Below are 21,408 nucleotides of genomic sequence, written 5' to 3'. Positions count from 1 at the left end.
GGGGGCCTACGAGGCCGGGAGTGAGCCGCTAGCCCGAAGACCGGTGCTCCCCGCCCAAGGCTCCCCATGTGCCTGGGACCCTCCCTCTGGGAGCCTACAAGTCTATATTCTTTCTTTCTGGCATCTTTCACTCAGCAGCATTATAAGATTCTGTAGTCTTTATATATTAATAGTGCATTTTTAATTGTTATATGGTATTCCTTTTGGATATACCATAATTGGTATATGTATTGGATATACCATAACTTGTTCATCTTTTTGATCTGTTGGTGAATATGTAGGTTGTCTCTTGTTTGTGGCTATTACCAATAAAGGTACTACGGGTATTTGGATAATTCTTTCTGTGAGACAAGCTTTCATTTTTCCTTGAATAAATACCTAGGAATCAAATGACCAGTTCACCTACCATGTGTATGTTTAACCTTTTACAAAAATGTCAGTGTATTTTCCAAAGTTGTTATACCAATTTACATTCCCTCTAGCAGTGTAGGAGAGCTCCATTTTTTCTGCTTCTTTGTCAGCACTTAGTGTGATCAGTTTAAGTTTTAGCCATTTTAAGGGTACATAGTAATATTTCATTGTAGCTTTAAATAGCATTTTTCTAGTGACCAATGATATTGAGCATTCTTTTTTATACCTCTTTTTTTCTTTTTCAAAGAAGAGTCTATTCAAATCCTTTGCCCGATTCACCTAGAGAAAAGGGAGAAATTGACTTATTATTCAGTTTTAAGAATGCTTTATGGTCCAGTAATGTAGCTCAGTGGCAGAGTGCCTGCCTGACAAGCACAAGGACCTGAGTTCAGTTCCCAGTCAAAAAAAAAAAGCTCGCTTTATATATTTTAGATACAAGTTCTTTGTTGGATACATATTTTGTAGATTTTAGCCCTTTCTAAAGTAGTTTGTCTTTTTATTTAACAGTACTTTTCACAGTGCAAAACTTTATAGTTTCAATGAAGTCCAATTTATCAATATTTCATTTTTGCAAATGGTGGATGTGTGTGGTATCTAAGGACTCTTTGTGTAAGGATCTCCTTTTTTGTTTTCTTCTGAAAGTTTTGATTTTACGTTTCACATTTAGACCTATGATCTTGAGATATATGTTTATATTTTACCACTGCCCATTAAGTTGAAGAGGGTGAAGTTTATAAATTTTTGCAGGCGAATATCCAACATTCCAGTGTTTTTTCTACAGATTATCCTTAATTCCATTGAAATGACTTCGCACCTCTGCAAAAATCCATCGGCCATATTTATGTGGATTTACATTTACATTTGATCCTTTTGAGTGATTTCTTAGATTCTATCTTATTGCTTTGATCTCTGTGTCTACCTGTCTTCTAAATTCTATACTGTCTTGATTGCTGTAGACTTCTAGTAAGTCTTAAATTCAGGTAGCATGAATTTTCCAACTTTATTCTTTTTTATTGTTTTGGCTTAGTTCCTTTGCGTATACACATAAATTTTAGAATTATTTTGTATATTTCTACAAAAAGTTTTGCTATGATTTTGATTGGTGTGTTAAGTTTACAAGTCAGTTAGGGAGTATTGATACTCTACCTACACCTAATCTTCTACTTTGTACACATGGTATACCTCTTGGTTTATTAAGATCCTTCTAGATTTCTTTTACTTATTTCTAGTACCAATATCCTATGTATGTTTGATAGTGTTATACCTAAGCATCTCATTGTTTTTGGTGCTGACATTTTAAAAATTTCAATTGTTTGGCTGATACATAGAAGTATAACTTCATGTTGTAAACTTTATAAATTTGTTTATAGCTTGAGTATTTTTTGTAGATTTCTTTAAAATTTTCTGTAGAGATAGTCAAGCATTCTGTGAATATCAATAGTTTTAATTATTCTTTTCTAATCTTCATATTCTATATTTCTTTTCTTGTCTTATTTTCCTGGCTTGCTCTTCTAATACAATGTTTTGTTTTGTTTTGCTTTGTTTTGTTTTGTTTTCTCTTTTTCAGACAGGGTCTCACTATGCAGTTCAAGCTGGCCTTGAGCTCACTTTGTAGCCCAGGCTGGTCTCGAACTTGCAACGATCCTCCTGCCTCAGCCTCCCGAGTGCTGGGATTACAGGCATGAGCCACCATGCCCGGCTTCTAATACAGTGTTGAATGGGAGCAGGGGTATGCGCCTGTAGTTAAAGCTAATTTGGAGGCTGAGGCAGGAGGATAACGAGTCCAGGAGTTCAAGACCAGCCTGGGTAACATGACAAGACCCCTTGTTTAAAAAAAAAAAAAAAAAAATTGATGAAAGTGAACATTTTTGGTCCTGAATGTAGAGAGAAAGCATTCAGTCCTTTACTCAGCAATATTAAATGCTGAGTTTTTATAGAGTCCTTTATCAGGTTGAAGAAATTTCCTTTTATTTCTACTTTGGTGAGAGATTTTTAAAATACAGAATGAATGTTAAATCTTCTCAAAAGCCTTTTTCTGCATAGATTGATAGTGATCATATCAATATATTGACATTGTATGCATCAATTACTGATATTATCAGAATATTGATAGATTTTAAAAGATTGAGTGAATCTTATAACAGCAGGGTTAAACTCACATGGGTGTGATCTTTCACAGTTTTACATATTAATATGCTCAATCTGCTCTTTTTCTTTTTTGAGGATATTATGTCTATGTTTATAGGTCTGGTTTTGTTTGTACTTTCACAGTCTGGTTTGGAAGTAAAGGTAGTGTTGGCCTTATTCAACAATTCTGGAAGTATTCATTTTCTGGAAAAGACTCTGTAGGAATTGTGTGTTTTTGTTTCTTAAATCTTTGATGAAATTTCTCTGCAGAAATTTTCTATGGCTGGAGATTTCTTCTTGTTAGATTATTAACAACAAATTCAATTTCTTTAATAGTTTGAAATATATATATATTTAACCCTGGGTGAGTTTTCATAGTTTGTGGTTTTTGAGAAATTGGTCTGTTTCATCTGAGTTGTCAAATTATGAGTGTCAAGTTATTTCTAGTATTCCCTTCTTTTTCTCCCTCAATACTGGGGGTGGAATCCAGGGCTTTGCACATGCTAGGGCAGTGCTCTATCACTGAGCTACCTCCCAGCCCCCTCCCTCCCTCCTTTCTTTCTCTTTTTGTTTCTTTCATTTAGCTAGAGGTTTAGGAAAATTTGTATGCACAAATTTTTAAAGAGCTGGATTTTGGTTTACTTGATTTCTCTATTTTCAATTTCACTGACTTCTGCTTTTTTTTATTTTTTTTCTCTGTACTTGCTCTGAATTTATTTTACTCCTTTTTTTTTTTTTCCTGGTATCAGGAATCGAACTCACAACCTTGTGCTTGCCAGGCAGGCACTGTGCTGCTGAGCTAAATCCCCAGCCCTACTCTTATTTTTATAGTTTATTAAAATGAAAGCTGAGATTATTTATCTGAGAACTGTCTTCCTCTCTAATATAATCATTTAGTACCAAACATTTTTTAACTATCTCTCATAAATTTGGATATGTTGTATTTTAATTTTTATCCAAATTAAAACATTTTCTAATTTACCTTAAGACTTTCTCTTTCACCCAAGATTATTTAGAAGTGTGTAAAATTGAAGTGTCCAGTTTTCTATTATTGACTTATAGTTAAATATCATTATCATTGCATTGCCTTAAATTTTTATCATTATGTAATATCCCTCTTCATATGTGGGAAATTTCCTTGCTCTGAGGTATGTTTTATCAGATATTACTATAGATACATAAGCTTTCTTTTGATCATTGTCTACATGGCATATCTTTTTCCATTGTGGAACTTGAACCTACCTGTATTAAAGTATATAGCCATGTCCTTTAACAAAAATCTATTCTGAAAACCTTTGTCTTTTAGGTAATGTGATTAAACCATTTATATTTATTGGTGAGCTTGGAGATTTAGGTCTATCATTTTATTAACTATTTTCTGTTGGCTTCTTCTGTTTTCTATTCTACTTTCTCCAGTTTTCTGTCTTTTTTTGGGTTACTTGAATATTGTTTAATATTCGATTTTAATTTATTAGTTGATTGCTTTAATATATCTCTTTGTACAATATAGGTTTTTAGGGGTTGCTCCAAGAATCATAATGTGTGTATATGTGTACACTAAACTTTTCACATTCCACTCAGATTTACTATTTTATCACTTCTAATAAAATGTAAGAAACTTACGAACATATAGGTCCCTTTATCCTTTCCATGTTGAATATAATAATTATACATATTTATGGGATATACTGTGATAATTCAATCATGTATATTATGTGTAGTGATCAAGTCAGAATAATTATCATTTGTGTGGGGAATCTTCAAATTCCCTCTTCTCATTATTTTGAGACACATGATAAATGGCCATAAGCTATAGTCACCCTGCTGTGCTGTAGAACACTAGAACTCATTCTTCCTTCCTAACTCTATCTGGGTATTCGTTATCCAACCTGTCTATTCCCATCTTCCCAGTCTCTAGTGACCACTATTTTACTCTCTACCATTATGAAATTAACTTTTAAAATTTCCACACATGAATAAGAATGTGCCTTTCTGTGCCCGATTTATTTAAGTGACATTATGCCCATCAGTTGTATGCACCTTGCTGCAAGAGAGAGGATTTTGTTCTTTTTATGGATGAGTAATATTCCATTGTTTGTATATACTACACTTGCTCTATTAATGCATCTGTAGATGCTTCAGTTGATTCCATGTCTTGGTATTATGAATAGGGCAGTAAGAAATGTGGCAATGTAGGTCTCTCTTAACATACTGATTTCATTTCTTTTGGATGAATATTTAGTAGGAGGGTTGCTAGATTATATGGTTGCTCTACTTTAAGCTTTCTTTTCTTTCTTTCTTTTTTTTTTTTTTTTTTTTTCCGGTACTGGGAATTGAACTCACGACCTCGCGCTTGCCAGGCAGGCGCTGTGCCACTGAGCTAAATCCCCAGCCCCTACTTTAAGCTTTCTGAAGAACTCTCATATTCTGCTATTTTCTATTTGCTGAAAAAGAAAATAATCTCATTCACCCTAGTTATTATGGAAAACAATATGGAAGTTCCTCAAAACATTAAATATGAATAATTTTTAAAAATCTATTTTCAAATTTATTGGCTCTTTCTTCTGCCATTTACATTCTGTCATTGAGCCTATCCAATGAACTTCTTATTTTGATAACTGTATTTTTCAGTCCCCCAAAGTACTGATTTGGTCCTTTTTTTGTATCTTCTATTTTTCTACTGAGGCTTTCTGTCCCTTGTTTCTTTTAAAAAATATTCCTCCTTAGAAACGTGGTTACAGTGATGTGGATGTGGTGGTGTAAGCCTGTAATCCCAGCACTCTGGGAGGCTGAGACAGGCAGATCACAAGTTCAAACCCAGCCTAGGAAATTTATTGACTTAGTAAAAACTTGTCTCAAAATTTTTTTTAAAAGTGGGCGTGGGGCTGTGTATATAGCTCAGTGCGAAGGCCCTGGGTTCAATCCCCAGGGAGAGAGAGAGGGAGGAAGGAAGGGAGGGAGGAGCGGGTGTGTAAACTGATGCTTTGAAATCTCAGTCTGATAATTCCAACACCCATACCATTTTGGTGTTGGCACCTCTTGTCTTTTTTCTTTATCAAGGTGTTGAAATTTTCCTAGTTCTTCATAAGCTGGGCAGTTTGGGGTTGTATTTGAGATGTTTTGAGTAACACTTTGACGTGGTTTTTCATCTTGCTGAAATTCTGTAGAAAAGTTTACATTTTTCAGAATAGGCCACGGATTTGGTTGGGTTCAATCTGCACCTTCCTCCCTGTGGGCTGTGGCTGCAGGGCCTCCTCAACTTCCCAAGATCGTGCAGCACGGTGCAGGTCTGGCCCGTGTGGACTGGGCAGCAAGCGGCTCAGCACCTGGGCGTTGGCCTGTCCCGTAGTTCATTCTCCAGCCCTGGGCTACCAGCTCAAGGCGGAGCCCAGCAGTTTACACTTAGCTATGGCCAGTCGCTCCTCCAGTTCGTTCTTTTTAGCTACTTCACAACAACTCTCCCCCTGGGGGGATGGGCACCTGCTGCCCCTCCAGCCTGGGTTCTGGATTACTTTCTGTGCTCGGCCGCACAAGTTTCAGCACTGTGGCTGCCTCCAGGGCCCGGGAGGAATTCAGCCCCGATCAACTCAGCGTTTACTTGTGCACTTAGTGTTTTCAGGAATGGAAGTCATTTTTTTTTTTCGAAAGCTTTTCCGCATCTACTAAAATGAACCGTGGTTTTTGGTTTTGTTTGTATTTCGTGTGTATAGTTAATTACACTCATTGACTTTGAAATGTGCGGCTACACTTGCGTTTGGATTTTGAAACGTGAAACTCAGCTTGCATCCCCGGGATAGATCCAAGTTGGTTATGAGGTGCTATCATTTGACTATATTGTTAGATTTGATTTACTGCAAAGTCGCTGAGAAATTTTACCTGCACTTGAGGAACACTGGTCTGCACTCTTATTTATTTATTTATTTTTTGTAATCTCTCTGCCTGGTTTTGGTATCAGAGTAATCCTGGCCTCGCAGGATGAGTTGAAAAGCTCCTCACTTCTCTGGAAGAGTGTGGGTAAATTTGGCACTATGTCTACCTTAATTAAAACATTTAAATTTTGTTTCTCCTTAGGTAAGTTTGAATAATTGGTGTGAGGTCTTTCTTCCTTTCTAACATAACCAATTAATACTGTAAATTTCCCTTTAAGTTGAGCCTCAGCTGTGTCCCACCAGTTGTGCCGTTGTGATTTTATGGTCATTTTGAATACATTCGAATTCCCCAAGGGATTTCTGCTTTGATCTTCTTCTTTTATTTGGAAGTGTATTGCTTAGATTACAACTGTTTGGGGAAGTTTTTCCAGATATCTTTCCCTCACTGGGCTCTCGTTTCATCCCACTGTGGTCAGAGACGTGCTTTGTAAGATTTGAATTCTCTTAAGTTGATTGAGACTTGTTTTACTGCCTAGAATACAGTTATGTCCCTGTGGGGACCATTCCACTCGCCTGTGAAAGGAAACAGCTAAAACTTGGGCGGAGGGGTCTATAAATATCTTTTAGGCTGGTCGATGGTATCATTCACATCTTTACCCTACTGACTATCTGTCTACTTTCTACCAATTGTTGAGTAAGTGGTGTTGAAATTTCTGGCTGTTGACACATCTGTTTCTATTTAGAGTTTCTGCTTCATGTGTTTTGAATCTGTGCTGTTAGGAACATAAACATTTAGGATTGTTAAATCCTTTTGATGAATTGACCCTTTTGTTATTGTGAACTGACCTTTCTCATCTCTGGTAACATTCTTTGTCTTGAAGTCTACTTTTTAAAAATTATTAATGTAGGCACTCTGGTTTTAGCTTGATGAGTGTTAAATATATATGTCTATATCAATTACATAGGGATGAAGTACTATTAATATAAAGTAACACGTGTATGTTACTTTTAACTTGCTTGTATCTCCCTATAAATAATGGATTTCTTCTAAGCAGTCTGGTGGGGCTCGTCTTTTTATCCAATCTGACAATCCCTGCCTTTTAACGGGGATGTTTAGACCAGCAGCTGAAGAACTTTTTCTGTGAAAGTGCAGGCAGCAAATATTCTAGGCTTTGTGGGCCACATCTGGTCTTTGCTATGTACTCTCCTTTCTTTCTTCATTTTAAACATTTTACCAGGATGCAAACCATCCTTGGCCCAACAGCCTTGAACGAATAAGCCACAGACTGGTCTGGTCAGATGGGCTGTAGTTTTCCAATTGCTCCTGTAAACCATTCACGTTTTCTGTCATTGTTGATATGGTGGGAGGTAAATATAGTATCCTGATATCTGACCACCTATTTTTGTTTCTTTTTTCCTCTTGGTTTTTTTTTTTGCTGTTTTGAATGAATTAAATGTTCATGATTCCATTTTTTCTCATTCATTATTGTTTCTTTGTTTGTTTTTGGTACCGGGAATCGAACTCATGACCTCAGGCTTGCCAGGCAAGCGCTTATGCCGCTGAGCTACATCCCCGGCCTCGTTCATTATTGTATTAGGTTAGGTTTTTTAGTTTTAGTGATTGCTTTATGGTTTGTACTCTACATCTATAATTTATTATCCCAAATTCAGGTAACACGCTAGCCCTTCACAAGTAGTGTATAGAGCCACACACTGTGCTCTCCCTCTGCCACGCCATTGTGCTTCTGTTGTTCTACATCTTCCTTCTACAGGTTGTGAATCCCTTAGTACAGTGTCCTAATTTGTGTTCTAAGTGGTCAATTACCTTTTCTAAAGATTTTAGAAACAAGAGAAGTCTTTTATGTTTACCTCCATGCTTACCATTTCTGATACTCTTCCTTCCTTTTTGTGGACCCAGATTTTCACCTGGTATCATTTTTCTTTTGTCTGAAGAATTTAGTGTAACTCTTTTTTTTTTTCCTTTTTTTGTAACTAAGATCTGCTGGCAATGAATTCTTTCAGCTCTCATGTTCTCATGTGTGTAAGGAATCTTCAATTTCCAGATCTGTTTTTCATTTTTAAAATTTTTTTATTTTTTGGTTTTTTTTCCAGTACTGGGAATCAAACTCACAGCCTTGCGCTTTCCAGGCAGGCACTGTGCCGCTGAGCTAAATCTCCAGCTCCCTATTTTTCGTTTTAGAGGGTTCTTGTTTTGTTGGGTGGTGGTGGTGTTTGCTTGGTTTTTATTTTTGTTGTTGTTCTGAGACAAGATCTCGCTATGTAGTTCAGGCTGGCCTTGAACCACAAGTCCTCCTACCTCAGCCCCACCCCAAGTACTGAGATTGTAGTCATGAGCCATCACATCCAGCTAAATTCCAGAGCTGGGTAAAGTGGAGTGAGTCCACCCTACCCTGTCCCCCTGGATGCACACAGTTGGAAACTCTGCACAGAATCCACAAGATGGTCACTGAGTATGCTGAGACATCGACATGAGTGATAACGTTGGAAAAGGCAGCCCGAATTCATAGTGCCATAAGGCTGCGGTGAGTCTACCAGCTTTTCTCCTCCAGTGTCTTCTCCCTCATTATAGTGCACCCTGGAACCTAGGAATGGACCTTCATGTGAATGGTGAGGACTCCAGGAGCACATTCTAGTTCTGGTCCAAGAAGGAGGAGACCCTCTCTTGCTCAGAGAGGACAAAGATCATCTTTTTCTTCTCTCCAATCTCTCATACCGAATGCCCAGTCCACTCCCTGACAGTGGTAGACATCCGAGTGGAGCCCACACGAACAATTCCTCAATAACAACAAATCGCCAAAACTCACGCCAAATGACAGAGAATCTGAATGGCACCATATTGACTGAAGAAGTTGAATTCATAGTGTAAAATCTAGCAAAGAGTTCTCCAGGTCCCAATCATTTCACTGTAGTATGTTGCTAAATATTGAATGAAAAACCTAAATGCTACAAATTCACTTCCAAACAATAGAAGAAGAGAAAGCACTTCCCAAATCATTTTCTGAAGCCAGCGTTACCATAGTACCCAACCTGGGCAGTCACAGTACAAAAAAGGGAGCCCACATGGACCAGCAATCTGCACTGACAGACGCAAAAATTCTCAATCATTTTGATAATCTTTTCTATAGTGTCTAATCTTCTGCTGGTCCCATCCTGTGTATTTTTTACTTCAGACATTATAGTTTTCATCTTAAGCCTGAGTCCTTTCAATGTCTTCGTGACATACATTTTCCATATTGAGATTTCAATCTTTTCTGAATCTTTATATCTCTCTTTAACATATTAAATCTTTCTTTTACCTTCCTGAATATATATGTCCTATTTTATGTGCTATACATAAAATGTCCTATGTGCTATACACATGTCCTATAGCATGTCCTATTTTAATGTCCAGAGATGTCCATGTCCTCATCCCCAGAACTTATGAATATGTCACCCCACATGGCAAGTGGGAGTTTGTGTATGTGATATGTAGTTGAACTAAGAATCTTGAGACAGAGAGAGTCTGGATTATCATTTCGAGTAATTTTTGTATATGGTGTGAGGAAGGGGATGAAATTTATTCTTTTGCATGTGAATATACAGTTGCCTCAATATTTATTGAAGTCAAGTGTGGTGGCACACACTTGTAATCCCTGCATTTGTGAGGCTGAGGCAGAAGGATTGCTGTGAGTTAGAGGCCAGCTTGTACTACATAGTCAAGGGCAGCCACAGCTATATAGGGAGACTGCCTCAAACAACAAAACTATTGAAAACACACATTCTTATTGAAAATCAACTGTAAATATGTGGGCTTATTTTTAGAGTCTTGATTTTATGCCATTAGTCTCTATGTCTATCTTTATGTCAGTATTATAATGTTTTTATTATTATAGATTTATAGTATTTTTTCAGATCTCCAATTTTTTCCTCTTTTTTAGGATCATTCTTGCTATTCTGAGTCACTTGTATTTTCATATGATTTTAGGAGAATATCCACAAGAGAAGCAGCTTGGATTTTGATAAGTAGTTGTCTCAGTTACTCTTCTGTCATTGCTGGGACAAAATACCCAATGCACAAAATTAAGGAAGGAAAGGTTTATTTAGCTCACAATTTGTGGAGGTTTCAGTCCACACTTGGCTGGCTCTAAGGCAGAGTGGTGCATGTCAGAGGGCAACAGTTCATGGCAGCAGAAAACAGCAAAAGCAACAAGAGCAGAAAAAGGGGAGAAGTGGCAGCAAGCAGCCTCTTTCTCTCCCTTACATAGGCAAACTATCTGCCCCTGGGCGTGTGTAGCACTTACACCCATAAACCCAGCTTTGGACCATGGATCAATCACAAGCTCTAAAAACCTACCCCATGACTACATGAGGGGTGGGGGGACATCCAGACACAAACCATAACAGTATTGCATTGAATCTGTGGTCACTTTAAGTATTATAGGCATTTTAATAACGTTAAGTCCTCCAATGCATATATGCAGTGTTTAGGTAAGTCTGTTCTTTTTATAGGTGTTTTTTAATTTCTTTCGACTATGTCTTGTGGTTGTTATAGTATAAACCTCATATTTTTGGTTAAATTTATTTCCATGTATATTATTCTTTTTGGCACTTGTATTAATTTTATTTTTGGATTATTAGTTTCCAAAAAAAACCACTATTGTTTTTGTATACTTATCTTGTATTCTTTAACTTTGCTGACCACATTAGTTAGTTCTAATAGCTGTGTTTATATGTGCATATATTAGTCACTTTCCTCTTGCTAGAACAAAAATCAAACACCCACCGATTAAAGGGGGATGGGTTTGTTTTGGCTTGCAACTTCAGTGGATTCAGTTCAGGATCAGCTGGATCCATGGTAGAAGCAGCATGGTAGAGAAAAGTTGTTCCCCACTGCATCGTGGTCAGGAAACGGAGACAGGGAGGGGAGCTGGGGATGAGAATATAGCCTTCCAGGTCGCACCCTGTCTTAGTCACTTTCCCATGACAGCCAAGGGGAGAGAGAATCACTAGAGGGGGAGATGTACCAGGTCACGATCCCAGTGACCCACCTTTTCTGACCAGACCCTACCTCCTAACAACGCATTTAGTTCTGAACTCTTCAGCGGCTGACTCCATGATGAGTATAGCATCCTCATGATCCAGTTTCCCTGTGATCCAATCACCTTTTAAAAACCCAACTTCTGAGCACATGAGTCTTTTGGGAGACAATCTAGATCTAAACCGTGACAGTGTGTATGCCTGTGTCTTTGTGTAATCCTTAGGATTTTCTGCATATGAGTCATGTCATTTGCACACAGACAGTTATACTTTCCAATCTGGATGACTTTATTTCTTTCTCTTGCCTAATTACCCTGGCTGGAACATCTAATATAATGTGGATTACAAGTGGAGCAAGCAGACATCCTTGTCTGATTCCAGATCTTTGGGGCAAAGCTTTCCATCTTTCATCATTCTGTGTGATGTTAGCAAGGGGTTTTTCATAGATGTTCTTTATCAGATTGGGAAGATTTTCCTCTATTCCTAGTTTGTTTATTGTTTTTACCATAAAAAGTGTTTTGGTACATCAAACTAGAAAGCTTCTGCACCATGAAGTAATCAACAGAATAAGAGACAATTTACAGAATGGGAGAAAATATCTGTCAAGTTTTCATCTGGCAAAAGATTAATATCCAGAACATATAAGAAAGTCAAAAATTTTAAAAACCCAATTAATCCTGTTTTAAAATGGGAATATTACTGAGAGCTACTTCTCAAAAGAAGTACAGCTGGCCAAAAATATTTGAAAAAATGCTACTGTCGTTAGCCATCAGAGAAATATAAATAAATGCTACAGTAAGCTGTCATCTCACCCTAGTTAAAATGGCTATTTTTTTTTTAATGCTAACTGGGATGTAGAGAAAAAGGAGCTTTTATGCACTGTTGGTTGGAATGCAAAGCAGTACAACCACGGTGGAAAATAGTATGGAGAGTCCTTTAAAAACTAAAAATAGATCTCCCAGGTGATCCAGTTGTCTCACTTCTGGGTATACAGTCAAAAGAAATAAGATCATCATACCAAAGAGACACCTGCACACCCATGTTTATTACAGCACTATTCACAATAGCTAAGATATGGAACCAACTTAGTTGCACATCAGTGGATGAAAAAATGCATTATATATAATAGTAGAATACTATTCAGTCGTAAAGAAGGATGAAATCCTGCCACTTACAGCAAAATGGATGGAACCAAAGGATGTTGTATTAAGTAAAATAATCCAGACACAGAAAGACAAGTACCACATATTTTTTTTCATATGTGCAAGTAAAAAAAAAAAAAGAAGAAGAAATAACTAGGACTTGGGAAGTAAGAGGAAGGGTGAAGGAAAGGAGGTGGGATTTGATCAGTGCATACTGTATGCATGCATTGAAATAGCACACTGAACCCTATTTTTATTGTTGTTGTTTTGAGACAGGGTCTCACTATGCAGTTCAGGATGGCCTTGGGCTCACTTTGTAGCCCAAGCTGGTCTTAAACTCACAATAATCCTCCTGCCTCAGCCTCCCGAGTGCTGGGATTACAGGCGTGTGCCACCATGCCCAGCTCACTGAACCCTATTAATATGTACAGTTAATACAGTGATTTTCTTTATTTTTGTCCATTTTCCAATTCATCGCTTCTTTGCTCTTACTTTTATGTTCATGTTGTTCACGTTTTTTCTGTATCAAGTTTATTTTGCTGTTTTGTTTGCTAGCTTTTCCTCATTGATTTTAGAGTGGATGACTGTCTTTCTCTGTTTTCTGCTCTTATAACAGAATGCCACAGGCTAAGTGACTGACGAAGAAAATAAGTTTACTTGGATCACGGCTGGGGAGGCTGGGAAGGCTGAGAGCAGGATGCATCTTCTGCTCAGCTCCCAGAGGGGCCTCCCTGCTGTTTTGTAATAGCGGGAGAGCAAAGCCAAACTCACGTTCGTAACGACCCACTCTTGAGGAGATGAACCCGCTCCTGTGGGAATGGAACTTCTCTCCTGAGCAGGGCGTTAATCCATCCACAAGGCTGGAATCCTCGTGACTTAAATCCTGCCCTTAGGCCCCATGGGTGCTGTATTAGGAATTAAGCTCCAACCGACAAACTTTTGGGGGACATGATCAAACCTTTGGGGGACATAATCAAGCATTTCACCCCGGCCCCCCAAATTCATGTTCTTTTCACAATGCAAAACATACTCATTCTCTCCCAAGCGTCCCATAAGTCTTAACTGGTTCCAGCACTGCTTCAAAAGCTCAGAGTCCAGCATCTCGTCTGAATCAGATATGGACGAGACTCAAGGCGTGATTCACCCCAAGGCAAACTCCTTTCCAGCTGTGAGCCTGTGAAACCAAAACAAGTTGTCTTCTCCAGCATTCAATAACAGGATGGGGACAGGGTAGACATTCCCTCTCCAAACAGAGAGAGAGGCAAGAATGGAGAAGTCACAGGCCTCAGGCAAGTCCAAAAGCCAGCATGGCAGAAATTAAATCTTCAGACTCCAGAATAATCTTTTACTCTACACTCCAAGTCCTGGGCAGCCTGGGGTTTAGGGCTACCAAAGTGTCACAGCCCCGCCTGGATGGCTTTGCTGGCCTCATGTGGCAGTTCTCTCAGCTTGGGGTCTCCAGCCTGCAACCCTCCCTGGTGGGCGCTGCACACCGGTGGCCCCAAGCTCTGTGTCCTGATAGACCGTTCCCCACTTCTCTCATATCTGTACTAATCTCTTCAGCGAGAAATTACTTGGCTACACCCTCAGTATTCCCCCCTGAACGCATTCTTTCACTCTTTAGATGGCCAAGCTGAGACTTTTCCATATCTGTCCACTCTGCTTCTCTTTTAATTACGAATTTCATTTTTAAATCAGCTTATTATTCCCACATCTCCCTGTGAGTAGCCAAAAGCAGCCATGGAGCAGCCTGAATGCTTTGCTGATTAGATATTTTTTCCACCAGATATCCAAGCTCGTCGCTCTTAAGTTCTGCATCCCACAAAACCCTCAGGCATGAACACAGTTCCGCCAAGCACTTTGCAACTTCATAACGAGGGTGGGATTGTGTCCAGTTCCCACTACCTGGCCCTCCTCTCCACCTGAGGCATTATCAGAATGTCCTTTGCCATCCACCTTTCTGTCAATATGCTGCTCATGATCACCTAAGTAATCCGGGAGAAGCCCCAGACTTTCTGTGGTCCTCTTGCCTTCTGAATTGTGCTGGTTAGTCTTGAGCATCAACCAGACTGGACTTAAAGACTCCTGGCGAGTTGGTTGGATTGTGAGGGGACTAATTTCATCAATGGAGCAGCCCATTGAGGAATTCATAACTGAATGGAGGCAGGACTAAGGAGGCTGGACTAAGTGGCAGAAGTGAACCATAGAGGGCCGTGACCTTGGGGATGACATCTGATCCCTGGCCCCCTTCACTTGTGTTCTGTTCCCCAGCCAGCACAAGGTGAACACCTTTGCTCTGCCACGTCCCTCCGCCATGACATTTCTGCCTTGGTGCCAGATGACCATGAACTGAACCTTCAGAAACTGTGAGTGGAAATAAATCCTTCCTCTTCTAAATTGTGAGTATGAGGTATTCCGTTCCAGTGGTGGAAAGGCTGACTGATATACAAGCTTTCACTGGAATCATTCTTAAAGCTCCATTTATAGTATTCTAGGTTTTCTGGTCTATTTTTCCAGATTCTTCAATCCTCTGCCCATTACCTGGTTCCAAGGCCATCTCCATATTTGCAGATGTTGTTATAGCAACCATCCCCGTTCTCTGTACCAGTAGCCTGTCTTGTCTTGGTCTATCTTCTGCTGCTGTCACAGAACACTACAGATTGAGTCATTTGTAGAGAAAGATTTATTTGCTTCCCAGTCCTGGCAGCTGGGAAGTCCAGGAGTATCTGGTTGGCTTGTAAGGAGGGCCTTTTTGCCATCTTGTAAGATGGCAGAAGAGTAAGGGAATGGGAGAGGGTGAGCCAAGTAAGCTATGTTGCTTTTGTTTTTTTTTTTTTTGAGACAGGGTCTCGCTTTGCAGTTCAGGCCGGCCTTGGGCTCACTTTGTAGCTCAGGCTGGTCTCGAACTCGCACCGATCCTCCTGTCTCAGCCTCCCAAGTGCTGGGATTAAAGGCGTGCGCCACCACGCCCAGCCTTTTGTGGTTCTTTTCTTTCTTTTTTTTTTTTTTTTGCTATGTTGCTTTTGTAGAAACTCGCTCTACCCGACCCCTGGAAGAACGATAGTGACCCATTCAAGCCATCTCTCATCAGGCCCCACCTCCCAACACTGGGAATTCATGTTTTCACCGTGAACTCTGGGTTATGTGATCAAACCCGAGCAATGGCAGCTGAAGCTGTAAATTACCCTCTAAGAACTACTGACCTCTGCAACTCACAGATATTGATGCTGTTTTCATTTCTTTTTCATTCAAGATGTTATCTAATTTCCCATGTCATTTCTTCTTTGACCTGCAAGTCACTAGAGGTATGTTAATTTCCTAATAATTAGGGAATTTTCCTTTAGGGAAGAAAACCATTTCAGCATGGACCATTTCAGCATTGCTTGTGGTCCATGTCCAAGCTACACTGTTTGGTTTTCTAGGTGTTTGCTTACAGTAGGGATTGAACCGAGGGCCTTTGCGCTTAGCTACATTCCCGGCCCTTTTAAAAAGGACTTTTTTTGAGAGAGAGAAGTTCTCACTTAATTGCTAAATTACCCAGGGTAGATTCAAATTTGTGATTCTTCTGTCTCAGCCTCCCAGAGTGTTGGGATTACAGATGTGCACCACCATGTCTGGACTTGGTTTTTCAGTTTTTAAAATAGGAGTGTCGATAAAGTCCCTGTTGTATCCTGGAGCTTCATGCAGAGTGGTATGTTGAGGTTTAACTCCACCATTTTGCTGGGATTTTTTTTTCCTAATTATTCCCTCTGCCCTTTATTTTTAACCTTTCCCCTTAGCTTCCTTTGGCTTGCAGAATTTTGTTTTGTTTTGTTTTGCAGTACTAGGGGTTGAACCCAGGACCTTGGACATGCTAGGCAACTGCTGTACCACTGGCTATATCCACAACCCCTTTTATTTTTAATTTCTGAAGCAAGGTTTCACTAGGTCACCTAGTCTGGCCTCAAACTTGTAATCCTCCTTCCTTAGCCTCCTGAGTACCTGTGAGTAGCTGAGGTTATGTGTATGAGCCCCCACATCCAGCTGGATTGAGGGTTTTTTGGTTCATTTTGGTTTTACCTTCTACTTTGTCACTTTTGATCCCTTAGTGCCCCTCTTCTCTTCCCTTCCTTTCCCTTTCCTATCCTTCTCTTCTCCTCTCTCTCTCTGATTGCCCTCGAGTTTATAGAGTGACTCTTTAACAGTATGCCTTGAAATGATGTGTGACAATTTATAATTAAGAGCCTTCCAGAAATATTCTTCTATGCCCTCTCATCCTTCCTTTGTCCCGCTGTAGTCATACATTTTCCTTCTCTATAGGTTCTAAACAGTTGCCTTTTAAAGAAAAATCTTTCATATCAGTTTACATATTTTCCATTTCCTGTCCTTTGCATTATCTTGTATATCAAATTTACATGTAAGGTTTTTTTCCTTCAGTCTGAAAACTTTTCTTCAAAAATTTTTTGTAGTGCCAGTTCTACTGGCAATAATTTTTGTAACTGCTTGTTTGTCAAATTGGGGGAAGCTGTTTTAATTGGAAAAATTCTAGGTTGACAGCTCCCCGCCTACTAAAATGTCATCTATCTCATTGCCCTGTGGCTTTCATTGTTTCTGGCAGGAAGTCAGCTGTCTTTTCTTTTCTTTTCTTTTCTTTTCTTTTCTTTTCTTTTCTTTTCTTTTCTTTTCTTTTCTTTTCTTTTCTTGACATTAGGAATCGAACTCAGGACCTTGCACTTGCCAGGCAGGTGCTATGCCTCTGAGCTGTATCCCTGGACCCCAGCTGTCCTTTCATCTTTGTTCCTTCTGCATAATGTGTCATTTCCCCTGTATCTTAGGATTTTTTCTGTTTATCATTGTTTTTCCGCAATTTGATTATGATGTCCTTTGGTATGGCTTTCTTTGTATTTTGAGAGTTCTTTGATCTTTTGGGGTCTTTGGGTGTATGATTTTCATCTAATTGGAAATTTGAGAAAATGTCAGTGAGTCCTGCTTCATATTCTGCATATTCTTCATACTTCCAAATATATCACTTTTGAAGGATTACTACTGTTCTATAGGTAACCGAGGCACTGTTAATTTTTTTGACTTTTTTGCCCTCTATATTTTAGTTTGGACAAATCCTATTATTCTGTCTTCAAGTTCATTGATTTCTTTGTGGTGTCAAATCTGCTAGTAAGTGAACTTTTCATTTCACATGCTATATTTCCAGCTCCAGAAGTTTCATTGGTTCTGTTTCTGTTTTAGGTTTTGGTTCTCTTTTGTTTTATATTTCTCTTTTTCTTATGTCTGTGTCCCCTTTTATTTTGAACATATTTACAGTGACTGACATGAAGCCTTGTCAACTAATTTCCCCACCTTTATCCTTTCTAGACCTGTCCTATTAATTGATTTGTTTTCTAGGTGAGGAGTCCCATTTTTCTGTGTGGTTTTTTTTTTCACGTCTATAAGGTCTTTTGTGTTACAGAGTCATTGAGGTATTCACATACCCTACAATTCACCCATTTAAAGTCTGCACTTCAATGGCTTTATTATAATCACAGAGTTGTACACCAATCACCGCAATCACTTTTGCAGATATTTTACTACCCTGCTCCCTTTCCCCTTCATTCACCAATCCCTTCCACCGCCAAGCCCACTACTAGACAGCAGCTAATCTGCTGTCTGTCATCTACAGATTGCCTGTTCTGGACATCGCAGAAAAACGGAACTCATGGTGACTGTTTGTGACTTGGAACAATGTGCTCAAGGCCCATGCATGCTATAGCCTGTGTCAGGACTTCTGCTCTTCACATTGCCAAACAGCGGTCTGTGGCATGGATGCTGTGTTTTGGGTTGATGGAGCCCCCACTCAACAGCCCACCTGTGATTGGTGGAGGTCAGTGGGTGTGGGCTCTGGGAAGGGCCTGCCAGCGTGGGGCACTGCCTGCATCTTTCTGCAGGAAGCTGGTGCCCAGGCAATGCCAGGAAGGATGCCAGGCACAGGGGCAGACCCTACATCACCTGGCACAGGCTTTGCCCATAGCTTTCCTCAGAGGTGTTGCATGGCCTTGGGAACGCCTGGTCTGCAGGTGCTTGTTCAGGTCTGCTGGGTGTGGCGGCTGTGCCATCTGCCCCATGCTCTGTAGCCGGCTCTTCCTGTAGCTACAGCTTCTCGTCTCCACCTGTGGGCTAAGCACCACGCCAGGGTCTGGGACCAGCTGGGTCTCCCCTGGGACTGGAAGCAGTCGATGCAGGGCCAAGCCACCCTGGCTCCATGTTTGATTGCGTTTTGAGGTCTGAATACTGGCTCCATCCCACACCAAGATCTGACCTTATCCCCGATTTTGGGACCTCAGCCTTAAATGACACACCTGACTCCCTTATCACAGTACCCAGCCTGACAGTCTGTCCCTAGCTTGGCCCCTAGGGAAGGTTCTGGAGCACTACACCACAGTGTTGGCCCCTCAAAGGCAAGGAGACCCCCCACTGCAGCGTATCTCTAATTGTAGTTTGTTCACCTTCCTGGCTAATCAGCTCCTGTCAGCTGAGGACCAGTCTTTGTAGAAGGGGCAGCCGCAGGCTCACAGCATTCAAGCCTGGTTGCATGGCCCAGCTAAGAAGAAGCCAGCATCTTTCTCTGTCTGTCTTCTGGGCAGGGGGGTGGGAGCTATTGGAAAACACCCGTCACCTGTCATTTAGATAGACAACCTGGTTGGCATTCTGTGCAATTCTCAGATATTCTGGTGGAATGGAACCCCTCAACGCAGGATGCAGGATCAGACCTCTCCAGCATCCTTGAATGACCTTTATCCTTTCCCAGTACCCCTCTCCTGTCTCTTAGAATCCTCTCCCAAATGCGTGCCCCAGCTCAGTACTGTGTTCCGGGAATCCAGCTAAGACTCCTGGTCTGGACTGCCCCAACAGCAACGGAGACCTTCAGATAGGTTTTGTGCTGGGTGGGCCAGGGTGACTCCATCCAGTTCTTACTTTAGATTGGTTCCCAGGGCAGTGGGAAGGAAAGGCTGGCGGGTGTGAGAAGTGTAGAATGCCCCAGTATTCCGTAGGCTAGGGAATCGGATGAGGGGTATGGGGAAGGGACAGCAGTTGCTGAGGGAGAAACGGAGCCCAGGAACTGGATGGGGGCCATGGTGAGGAGCTGGTTTGGAACCAGCAGGCGGGTCCTGTTTGCTCAATCCCAGAAGTCAGTGAAAACCCCAACAGAAGCAAATCCACAGGCAGAGTAGATCAGCAGCTGCCGAGAGCTGGGCGAGGTGTGTTACTGCAGCCATGATGCGGGAGATGCTGGGGGTAGAAGTGGGTGGTGATAGCTGACAGGTAAGGGTTTGTTTGGGGCATGACGATGGAAATGTCCTGGGGTTGGCTAGGGAAACGATTGCACAACCCTGTGATTATATTTAAGACTGTTGAATGAGACCCTTAAAATGGGTGAATTGTATGGCGTGTGATTTACCTCACAATAAACCTGTTCTTCTAAGAAAAGCCACAAGTGCGCCATTATCCAGGGGCTCTGGGATTGGCTGTGGAAGGGCTAACGGAAGGTGGGATGGTCCCCCCCCATGTCCTGTTACTAAGCCACCTTATTTGCCAGGGGAGCCAGCCCTGGTGCCTGCCACAGGGTGGGGTGAGGCAGGGGCTGGGGCCCAGATCTCTGGCCTCGCTCGCCGTCTCAGCATTCCCTGCCGCCTCCCTGCTGGCAGTGCCCGCTGCCCCCACTCCAGCCCGCACACAGCCCGCCCTGGGGCCCGCAGCCTGCCTGCCAAGAGGTGGGCGACAGACTGGACGAGCAACCTTTCCGCCCTCGTCCCCACCCGCCCTGCCTGGTGAGTCTGATCAGCTCCCCCCAACGCCCCGGGACCTTCTCGCTGCCAAGGGGCAGCCTGGGAGGACCCAGCGTGGGTGGAGGGACACGGTGCTTGGTTCTCTGAGCAGGAGGGTTGGGAAATTGAACCTGACACCTGGCAAGGCCCACAGCCCTGGCAGCGAGCTGGGAGCCCGGCCCTTGCTCTCCACCAGCCTTCTCCAGGCCAGCCCCTCACCAGGGTCCTGGCAGAGGCCAGAGTGGGCATGTCCAGGGGTCCGTGGGTGGCAGGTGGCCCGCGGATCATGGAGAGGCTCAAAGACTGGTCATGGCAGGCCTGACAATATTTCGAGTGTGGATGTTAACAATAAGAGAAGACTCCGTGAGCCCCTGCCAAGGACGCTGGGATTCCCGCTCGACGCACGCTTGGGCCGTGTCTGGAGCTTCCTGCCACCAGGGCCTGCGCTTGCTGCCGTGAGACCCCAGCCCCTCAGCCTCCGGGGCCTCCACTCCCTTACGACTCTGGCAGCTCAGGGTTGCTCCGTGCCAGCAAGGAAGGCCCGTGCTGTGGCCAGGGCCTGCCTCAAGGCTGAAGAGGAGGCCCTGTGCCCAGGGTTGGCAGCGCCATACTGTCCCTGCCTGGGTCCTGCCTTGTGCTTCACATTAGCTGAAGCCCGGGAGACGCTGGCATCACCTTCAGCAGCACTGCCTGCCGCAGGGGCTTCTGGGAACAAAACAAGAGGCCCCCACTGCGTCGTCCTAGACGGGCTCCCATGGTCAGCGGAGAGCCTGGGGTCGAGGGCGACTTAGAAACTCCCGTCTGGTTGCTGTTGTCCCCACTGCTCCCCTTGCCTCCCGGACCGCCACCCACAGCAGTGTCCCCCGCCACACACCGTCACTGACTGCCACCTTCCCCTGCACCCTGTGCTCCGCCTTTATCTCCATCTTCACCCCGCCCTCAGCGCCACCTTCCCTCCATGGCAAAGTGAAAAGCACTGGGGTGTGCTTCAGTGTGAAGGCCTTGGGTTCAGTCCTCAGTACCATG

General features: G+C 42.0%; 1 protein-coding gene across 1 annotated transcript in view; it reads left to right on the top strand.

Moving 5' to 3' along the window:
- LOC106149898 overlaps positions 1 to 21,388 on the top strand; it is a 73,192-nt gene extending 51,804 nt beyond the window's left edge. Inside the window, exons 3-4 of the mRNA XM_013520652.1 lie at positions 14,858 to 14,952; positions 18,240 to 21,388. Of these exons, the coding sequence (XP_013376106.1) occupies positions 20,109 to 21,173 (1,065 nt within the window). The 5' untranslated portion in view covers positions 14,858 to 14,952; positions 18,240 to 20,108 and the 3' untranslated portion in view covers positions 21,174 to 21,388. The remainder of the gene's footprint in view (positions 1 to 14,857; positions 14,953 to 18,239) is intronic.
- The last annotated feature ends 20 nt before the right edge of the window (positions 21,389 to 21,408 follow it).

This window comes from Chinchilla lanigera, unplaced genomic scaffold (assembly GCF_000276665.1).
Source record: "Chinchilla lanigera isolate Chin_1 unplaced genomic scaffold, ChiLan1.0 scaffold00055, whole genome shotgun sequence".
Lineage (NCBI taxonomy): Eukaryota > Metazoa > Chordata > Mammalia > Rodentia > Chinchillidae > Chinchilla > Chinchilla lanigera.
This window is presented reverse-complemented; position numbering and strand designations above follow the sequence as displayed.